At 38.8% G+C, this 10,742-nt stretch overlaps 1 protein-coding gene across 1 annotated transcript in view; it reads left to right on the forward strand.

Moving 5' to 3' along the window:
- polb (polymerase (DNA directed), beta) overlaps positions 1-10,742 on the forward strand; it is a 62,923-nt gene that overhangs the window by 45,353 nt on the left and 6,828 nt on the right. Inside the window, exons 12-13 of the mRNA XM_039768178.1 lie at positions 8,223-8,287; positions 8,378-8,517. Coding sequence (XP_039624112.1) covers positions 8,223-8,287; positions 8,378-8,517 — 205 coding nt within the window. The remainder of the gene's footprint in view (positions 1-8,222; positions 8,288-8,377; positions 8,518-10,742) is intronic.

Genomic DNA, 10,742 nt, shown 5'->3' on the forward strand with positions numbered 1-10,742 from the left:
CAACTCTCGTAGTACTAGGGTGTTTTACTTTGTTAGCCATTATGAATGTAGTGAGAAGTTAAGCAAAATGACACCTTTTATTGGCTAACTAGAAAGATTATAATTTGCAAACTTTTGAGGCAACGTTAGCCAGTAAAATGTGTCATTTTGCTTAACTTCTGACTATTTATCAATTCCCCAAACCCATTTGCTCATCTGCATTGTAGTGTTGAGCTAGAGTTTATCCTGAACATTATTCAAGTACAAAATTGGAACAAGACCTAAGCAGAATGCCAGTCTATCACAAGGCACAGTCTTTCTCAATGAGATTTATTTTAGAGTAACCAGTCCAGGGATTATGATGATGGAGCAAACTTGCCTGGACAAAAATGTAGAATATTGAAACCTCTCACAGTGATAAGTTTAGCAATGAAATCCATTTCTTTAGAGCTGTTATCCAGCAGTGCTAATCACTTTGCCTGTGTAAATAATGCAATTTAATTGCTTTTTATATAACACATTTACTACTGACAAATCTATGGAATACTCTGTACTTTTACAGATAAAATAATGGTCTATTAAAACACAAAATATCATGCAATATGTTAACTGAACATTACCTTTACATACATATAACACACTTTCATATCTATATACATCTATCAGTGACAGAAAGAAAACAAACAAACCTGCACAACAGATCCCATGGAACAGGAAACCTCATGGGCTTAGTATTATTGCCAAATATTTACCTGACTCTGGCTATCAGCACACTATACATGAGAGCATGCCAAACCTGTTTCTGGATCTCATTGCTTTGTGTCAGCTTAAATGGTTAGGAACTACAAGGTATTATAAATTTTACATTTCAAAAAAGTATAAAACTTTCAAAGCGTTGCAAGCTTGATGCATTTTGACAGCCAGTTGATGTGCTGTCCAAAAAGCCATGTGGATGCACAAAGATTTCCAAGTATGGTGAATTAAGCAGCAGATTCTTCCTTTCTTTTTTCTTTTTGTAATATGTCATGGTATTCTAGGCATGAGCCATTGGACAGCCGAGCCTCTCTTACGTTTGCGTAGTCCAAAGCATCAGTTTCTCTTGTGTCTGCATTAGATGCATTTTACGTCCAGCTGGGCACTAATTGATTGTTAACCTTCACACACACAGGAGTCCACCCCTACAACTTAAGACAAAGTCAAACTTTTGTGATTTTCTTGTGGCAAGTTGCAGACTGCAATTACTGAATCGCTGGGGATGTTGCACTATGTGACATGACTGCAAATCACCACAGCTCACTCAGGTTATGTAAATTAAGGCTACACCTGAAAACTGCTAGTGTGACGGCAGTTTAAGGCCAACTACTGTCATAGCTAGTTGGACATTCAATAATGTTGTGTAATGTTGACTAGTGCCTTAAGACTTTGGTGTAATTCAACAAATGTCTATCAAGGGGTTATAACTGGAAAAGTCTTACATGAAAAGTAAGACTAATAAAATGCCAGAATGATTATCAGGTTCACATAATATGATGCTTAAAGAAGTACTGTTTGTAACATTTAGTAACCTGTTAGCCTCTGTTTGAAGCCATATCATGGTCATCTTTTCCCTTACAGAAGTGATACCAGAAAATTCTTCCTTTATCAGGTAATGAAAACAAAGGACTTTGTAAATCCAAGTCTCTCTTTATGGGCAGCACCATTTCTTTCATATATAGTTTTAACTACTAAGATATACTAAACCATTCATATGAACCTACTATACCTGCTGAGCTTAATGTTGTAATTTAATCCTTGGCAGCATTTTGTGTCCATTGCCTCTTACCACTTTAAAAATAAATATAACACAGTCTTAAGCTCATTTCATAGTAGATGTAAAAACTTGGCTTATACATTACTCATGAAAAGGTGTACCTAAGAAATTCAGAGGATCTGCATATAAGTAATCTTTAATATTCAAGTTGCTTTTCCCGTTTTGTTTTATGCTGGTGCAAACATTTTGTACATGGAAGAAATTCAGTTGTATCTTTATGTGATTTGTAGAAAATATTTTTGCCAAAAATCTATGCTAATTTTTATGTACTTCAGATTTAAATTCCTGTGTCACCATTACGATGAGGTGTAGATATAAAATGTTGCCTATTTCTTCATAGACCAGCCCACCAAATAGCTGTTTTTAAGGACTCAGAGGGAAGCTCTTTTATGCCTTTTGTAAATCTTTATTTTTCTACTCAGTCTCCCGAATGCCACATGTTGTATTGTCTTGTAGCCTCAGCTGTGGAGCAGCTTTTTTTCCTGGAAACTGCTGCCATTTCCTCTTCAGATCTTTTGCTGGTATTTATGTTCTGTGATTTTTATCACTGCAATTTCTGAATTTTGGGTTTCTTGGCCTTTAGGTCAAATGAAAGCTGTATAGTTTGTTTAGAAAGTAGAGGTTTGCATTTTCTAGAGTATTTTTATGTAAAGTGTTGTTTATAACAGGATATGTTTAATACATATGGGTCTACTAAATAGCTTATCATTTGAAAAAAATAATCAATACTATATTTTGGCTGCCTTTTTGCTGACTATTCTCCTAAATAGTCCCTATTGGATTAATATCTCCTGAGGATTCTGCAACATATAGTTGAGTCAAAACCACCCCTCCTGGATTAGATCCTAAAATGAGCATTACATTTCCAGTGCACATCTTCTGAAAACGTTTTCTTCAGACCTTGATATAATTTTATATATCTCCACAACAACACCTACTAGATGTTCTTAAGCCTTAGTTCATTCATTGCTTAATTTTCACAACAGGAAATGTATTATTGTTATTATTATTCTTAGGGTAATATAAAAACTGTAGAATTCAAGCAAAGAATATTTTTCTAATTCTACAATGTGGGTTATGAGGTCACATTTTGAATAGCTGTTTTCATTACTACATTGAAAAAAAAAATGAAATGGTTAAATCAGAAACTGTACAGAGAAGATCACTTCTAATTTAATAACATCCAAGGTATCTGTAAAGCTCATCTAGCTGAATTACTTAAAAAAGGGGAATATTGTTGAAATTAAGAATTATAGATTTAATCCTAGAAGCAGTTCATCTCTGGAAGTGTAATAGGAATCTGGTGTAAAATGACAAAAGCAGAAATAAAGATAGCTGTTAAAAATACTTTGTTAGCTAACAAACAGGCTTGATCGGACTGTTTTTTATATGATCAAGTTAGTTTTTGTTTAAAATCTAGATGCCAAAATTCTTAGTTACTTTCCTAGTATATTAAACATTTCTGTTTTTGGATGGTCTGATATCAGTTAACTGTAGCTTGTTGGCTAATATTTGCTTGATTCTACTAACTGTTCCTGCCAATATTGGCACTAATCTTATCTTTCAGCTCTGTATTCTACTGTCCTTGATTTCCATCTAGCGTGGTTGCCGAGTGTAAATATACAGTGAAACGTACTGACAACCCACCTAGGGTTGTTTCCTAGCTTAAACTCAATGCCCTTAGGATAGGTACTAACTGTATACAGTTCAGAACTGGGTAAGCATGTTAAAAAGTTCATGAATGCATACTGCTTACATTCAAATAAAAAGCCCTAATTGGTCTCATATAACTGAATGTGGTTTTATGTTTGCAAGGACTCTGCAGTAGACTCGTACCTCATCAAGGTTTTTTTTTTGTTGACTTTTTGCCCAATGCTGCCAGAATTGGCTTCAGCATCAGGTGACCCTGAATAACGTATGGATTTTAGAAATTAGATGAATGGCCATAGATGCTGGGGTTTTCAGTCCCTTTCACCACAATCCCACAATATTAGACATCATCAAATATATCTATATTGACTGATATGCAGGTTGTTTGTCTCAGTCCCCTGTACATTACTTTCTAAAATGATTAGCCAAAATGATTTGGTGTTCTTTAATGCATACTTCCAGAGTGATAGTACAATAGTTAATTTATGTTAAAACCATTTATTGGGCTGTCTTGCTGTCGGCTGCTTGCATGTCAACCAGTGGCTAAGACCTCATGTGTAGCAATGTACATAAAAACTATGTTTGCAGCTTTGCAACTATGTAACTTATTTATTTTTTATTATTGTTACCCTTATATACTGAAAAACTATTCTGCAGACTGCAAAGTTATTAAGTTAAAAGTAGAATTTTCACCATTTTTTTCTTTCCAGTTTAGAATGCATGTGTTTTTACTTGCTTATTTTTTTTTATTACTCAGGCTTCTGCTTCTGACACACATTAAGTATACTGACTCTAAAGTCATATATTGCAGAAGCATTAGCTAATTACGAGGAATTACCCAGGACACAGGGTACAATTCTCCATAATAGTTGATGTTTTACTTTTTGGAAATTGATAGTTGTTTTCCTGGATTTACTGCTGTAGTGTGATTACTACTGATTGATGTGTGTAAGTTGTGCTCAGTACTGGCAGCAGCAAAGCTGACTTAATGCAAATTAATTTTTCTATGCTGACATTCACTTCCATGCATTTGCGTGTATAATGCATTAGCTGGTACAGAGCTTACTCTACATGAATAAATACATTAAGTCATGAAGCAAGATGAAACGTGAATAGTGCACACCAAGCAGAACAAAAAAAAAAAACTACAGATCTTGTGTCCTTTCAGTTTGACACACTTAATCTAACAAAATATGAATTTGGAAATTAAAACACACCAGTGCATTTGTAATTTGCTTTATAATAGTAATTCATGATTGAAACCCTGGTCAGTGATTACTTAGTTTGTAACTGTGATTTGCTTTAGATAAACCTAGGATTGACATTAAACTTTCCCTTGCAGCTATTGAATGAAACAGTACAATAAATTTAACACTAGAGCAGCTGCAATATCACACTGTACACATTTGAGCTAACTTTTAATTTAAAAAAAAAAGGTAGGATACAGTGGATATTTTTGGTTTAGTTAAAATGATTGAATATACAACAGATTTCATGTAATACCATACAGTATATCAAACAGTAATACAGTATTGCAATTTAAATTAGTTTTTCTTTACATAATAAATATAATGCATAACATTCACTTGTTTTGCACGTCTTCTAGCTTTACTAATTCTTATTCATGTTTATTTTGTACATTTTTGTCTATTTTCCCACAGTAAAAATGATCGTATTCTGGATGTATAACATGGTTATAAGTTAGCCAAAACTGATGTATATTGAAGATGGCCTTGTCCTGACAGTGCTTACCTAATATTTTTCAGTTAGCTTGTTAAAGGGAACAAGAGCATCTAGATTTACCTACCACATTTAATTATCTATATATATAATTCACTAAGGCAAGACAACCATGAAAAGCACGCCGGAAGGGGCGTGGATTCACTAAGCCGCCGACAAGTGAGACACCTATGGCGCACACAGGAAGAAGCCAACCAACTCCAAGACCATTGGATACGATGACAACTCGCAGGGCCACGCCCACCAACTCGGACGCGACGACACAGAAAAAATGGCGTCATTTATGTTCGTCTGTCGTAGAGGCCACATGCAGTGCAGGTCAGGTTAATGTCATGTACCTCCGAGCTACGTTGACTGTTCATAGAGGCATGTTTCTCGCGGAGGTGAATCGCCATATGCAGCGTGTGAAACGGTTTGCAAGGGGTATCCCATGGGATCCTTAAAACAATCCTTTAAAACTGAGGTTAAAGCACAATGAAGGAATCAGTCTTTAAAAACCAATAAGCCCTGTGCCTCTGTTTCATTACCGTCTTGCCTGCTTCACCAATGCAGGCCCTGCAACAGTCGAGACGCTCTGTCAGCAGCTGACCTTCTCTGTGCCTGATCGGTTCACACAAAGGCAGCGCAAGAGAAAGCCGCGCCAGAGACAGACAGAGGCACACACACAGGCAGCTGGTGGGCGGCTCTCCGTGAGTTTCTATTGCGAGCGGACACAAAACCAGGCGGGGTGTGTATGCTTCGAGAACGAGGCTGGAAGTGGCTTGCGACCGGGCACATGAGCAGGCAGTGTGTATGCTTCGAGTGTGAGGGTGGACGCGACAGGACCATCTAGGAAAAATCATGTTGCGGATGTGATTTGCTGTATGCAGTGTGTAAAACAGTTTGTTTGTCGCAGATGTGAATCGCTGTATGTGGCGTGTAGAACAGTTTGCAAGGGGTGTCCCTGTGTCTTTCCAGAAGTGTTCAACCATCAATAAATAATTATGCGGTGTTTGTTATGCCGGGGGTTCACTATTGTGTTGTATTTTGCTCTCTCCAGAGTTCCATCTTTTCATTCACTTACTGTTGTATTCTCACACTAACCTGTTTTAGACAACCGTGTCTTTCCAGAAGTGTTTACCATTCAATAAATAATTATGCATGAGATTGAGCGTGTGTCTAGGCGTGGGTAAGCCGTTGAACCCCATTTGGGCTGCAAACCGTGGAATTGCCACTAAGTGCGACTCATACGCTCCCACTGTTTTCGTCCCTACCCTTTGTACACACCCCCCTCCCACACGTTGACTGTTAATAGAGGCATGTTTCTCGCGGAGGTGAATCGCCATATGCAGCGTGTAAAACTGTTTGCGAGGGGTATCCCATGGGATCATTAAAACATTCCTTTACAACTGAGGTTAAAACACAATGAAGTGAGCAGTCTTTAAAAAACGAGTTTTCGGTTACGACGCACGACCGTGTGCAGCAGTGTTGTACACACTACATACAGCAATTCGCATCCGCGACAAACATGCGTCTTCTTAGATGCTCCTGCACTTTGTACACACCCCCCTACCACCTCGCTATGCCGCATGAACGATTGTGTGTTGGTTCGTTCCGTGCATTGTTACAATGTTGCTTTTCTTGCTGATTTATTACATTACCGATTTTGCAAATGTTAAATTTTCTCCCTGTGCTTAAAAATTATTAAAAAACCGGCCTGATTATGTGGCGTATGGTACGCCGCGGGTTGGCTAGTTTTTTATATACTAATAATCCAGCAAAGACCATTTGTAATATGTACGATGTCCATTGCTCAGACCTCAGTATAACAAATTACTAATAACATTCTTAAAAAAATTGAAAATATAAACTTGCCTGAAATTAATTAGACAGGACCTGTCTTTCTGAATTGTCCAACTATATGGCTTATTTCTCAGGTCATTTTAATCGATTGGCGATATTTTTTTGGCCTAGTTCACCCTTAAATAGAGGTCCATAATATATCCTTTGCTGGTTCTAGAATGCATTGTGAAATGTTTTAAGATAATAAATATCACCTGACCAAGACCTGGTTAGAGGAAGGAAGTTCATTACTTTGCTAAAAGTTGGACACACTGACCATATTTTTTTGCCACTCATGGGGAGTACCAATTGCTGCTTATGTCTGTTTTCTCTGTTAAAAGTCCACAAAGACACTCTTGTGGTCATTCATCTTCTTGTAGCCAAATTTTGTATAAATGAGCTAATTCCTCACAAATGAAGGCTGGCTTCATGCCCTTCATCATACTACTCATGCTGTTGCTGTCTTCAAGATTTCTTTTAAGGCGCCTTGTCTCCAGGTTACCACTAGTAACCGCAAACCACAGGCCTTCCGCTAGCTAAGCTATGAGAGAAACTCTTTAATATTTTAAGTGATAAACATTTTATAAACATTTTTTGTGGCTGCTGTCTTGTATAGCATATGAGGAAGACAGAGGGGCCCCACACCGATAATGCGATTTACAGTTTCTAAGGCCCAATTATCATGCCTAGTCGCCCATATCTCAGCCTGCCCAGTTTGCGTGTGACCGAAGTCTGACACATTGGCAGCCCTTCTAATTAATGCATCATGCTTGTGGGGTGGTACAACTCATCTGGCCTCAAAGTGTGGGGTCTAGGAACACTTTATCCTGGCTGACATTATCAGCCTTCAAGTCTATGTAGTCAGCACCTTGAAAATTAAACCAGAAAATCTTTATCTTCATCTTGATTGCCAAATTGCCAATTTACTTAACACACCTTTCTCACTGTGCAGGTCATTTAGCGTATGTGTGCTCAAGAATTCATGTACATTGTATAAAAGTGCAATAAATATAATATATTCTGTCTTTTCCGGCATCAATTTGCGTTCTACCATGCCATGATTTAAATTCTAAAAGAAACAGAAATTTGATTTAAACCTTATCACAGACACTATGTGTGATTAAAATACACTGTGGAAGCAGTAAATATGCAGCAAGATATTTTAGGTTATAAACTGTAAGGTGCAGTATAAAATGCCCTCTTCATCTTATTTTTCTTACAGGGTGTATGCCAGTTGGATTCTGAATGTTCCAGCTTTGAATTTTACCATCGCAGGATTGATATCAGGTATGCTGTCATACTTCTTGTTCAGACTATTGTTTAGAAGCGAAAGATTCATTCTGACACCAGAATAATGTCTTAATTTTCCCTTCACAGGTTGATTCCCAAAGACCAATATTACTGTGGGGTTCTCTACTTCACCGGCAGTGACATCTTCAATAAGAACATGCGAGCACGTGCGCTAGACATGGGCTTTACCTTGAATGAGTATTCTATCCGACCCCTTGGAGTAACAGGTCAGAAGTTTGCTTGAATGCCTCAGGCTATTTCATGATGCCTCTGGTATACAAATTGATAGATCAGCTGTTACTTTTAACAGGTTCCTTGACTCTGTCGGCTGCTTTTGTTGATAAATTTATGTGAAAACATAACCATGAGCTTTAATTAATTTTTCATTTAGAGAGATTCTTAATGCACCTTTTTAATAGCTCTCTACTGCCAGTCTTTTATAGGGTTGCGGTTGCGTTTTTAGGGAATTTCGGGATGGATCTAGAGCTCTGGCTGTCTGCTTAGTAGAGCCTTTTGAAAAGAACTCCTGTTATACTTTTTCAAATCTGCTTAAACAGTCCAAGGCTGCAGATAGTATTGGGTGCAAGTCAGAAACTAACAAGAAATTACCTTTGTGTACTATAGGACATACTTGTGTGTGCACACCCCTACTTACTTACCTTTAACCGGTTTACATGCCCATCTTGATGATTTGGGAGAAAAGCCCACACAGGCACAGGAAGAAAGATTTTTAAACCTATAAACGTATACTTCTATACATTTTTTTTACATTTTATCTTATGCATTTTTACAAGTTGATAGGGTAATTGCAATGTGTTCAGAGTACCGTGAATTTTCTTTTTTCCATGTGCTAATCAACTTGCAACCCATTGACACTCACCAGTGCAATAATCAGAGAGTTCATCCACAGTGGATTCAGAAAGTATGCATTGTTGTAGGATCCATTTAAAATGGATACATGTACTGTTATTGCCCATCAATCAACACTCAGTAACCCACAATGACAAAGTGAAAACATCTTTTCAGATAGGTTTGCAATAACCAAAACACGAAGTCCAAGGAACTCTCTGTGGACCTCACAGATTAAATTGCGGTGAGATATAGAATCAGGGCAAGGGGAGGAAACTAAACTGCTCAAAAAATCAGATCTCAATGGGGGAAAAAAAATTCTATTGAATATCTATACTGATATGGACTGGGTAAAAGGATGGCACATCGTTTGATGGAAATGAAAATTATCAACATACAGAGGGCTGAATTCAAAGATACACCGAAAATCAAATTGAAAAAATGATGTGGCAGGGGGGAGGGGGATCTCCTCTCAGATCTAGACTAGGGCATCACTGGACAGACTCCGGTGCAACCTGGCGGCGTTGCATGGACTGAAACATAATGTCCCAGTGGTGTTCTATTGGATTTAGGTCAGGCAAGCATGGGGGCCAGACAATGGTATCAGTTCCTTCATCCTCCGGGAACTGCCTGCATACTCTTGCCACATGAGGCCGGGCATTGTCGCACACCAGGAGGAACCCAGGACACACTGGACCAGCAAAGGGTCTGACAGTGGGTCCAAGGATTTCATCCCGATACCTAATGGCATTCAAGGTGCCTCTGTCTAGCCTGTAGAGGTCTGTGCGTCCCTCAATGGATATGCCTCCCCAGACCATTACTGACCCACCACCAAACCGATCATACTGAATGATGTTACAGGCAGCATAATGTTCTCCACGGCTTCTCCAGACCCTTTCACGTCTGTCACATGTGCTCAGGGTGAATCTGCTCTTATCTATGAAAAGCACAGGGTGCCATTGGTGGACCTGCCAAGTTTGGTATTCTATGGCATATGCCAAATGAGTTCCACGGTGCCGGACCGTGAGCACAGGACCCACTAGAGGACGTCGGGCCCTCGGGCCACCCTCATGAAGTCTGTTTCTGATTGTTTGGTCAAAGACATTCACACCAGTGGCCTGCCTGCTGGAGGTCATTTTGTAGGCTCTGGCAGTTCTCATCCTGTTCCTTCTTGCCCAAAGGAGCAGATACAGGTCCTGCTAATGGGTTAAGGACCTTCTATGGCCCTGACCAGCTCTCCTAGAGTAACTGCCTGTCTCCTGGAATCTCCTTTATGCCCTTGAGACTGTGCTGGGAGACGCAGCAAACCTTCTGGCAATGCCACGTATTGATGTGCCATCCTGGAGAATTTGGACTACCTGTTCAACCTCTGTAGGGTCCAGGTATCTCCTCATGCTACCAGTAGTGACACTGACCATAGCCAAATGCAAACCTAGTGAAAAAACAGTCAGAAAAGATGAGGAGGGAAAAATATCAGTGGCCTCCACCTGTTAAACCATTTCTGTTTTGGGGGTCGTCTCATTGTTGCCAACAGTGCACCTGTTGTTAATTTCATTAACACCAAAGCAGCTGAAACTGATTAACAACCCCCTCTGCTACTTAA

This window comes from Polypterus senegalus, chromosome 11 (assembly GCF_016835505.1).
Source record: "Polypterus senegalus isolate Bchr_013 chromosome 11, ASM1683550v1, whole genome shotgun sequence".
Lineage (NCBI taxonomy): Eukaryota > Metazoa > Chordata > Cladistia > Polypteriformes > Polypteridae > Polypterus > Polypterus senegalus.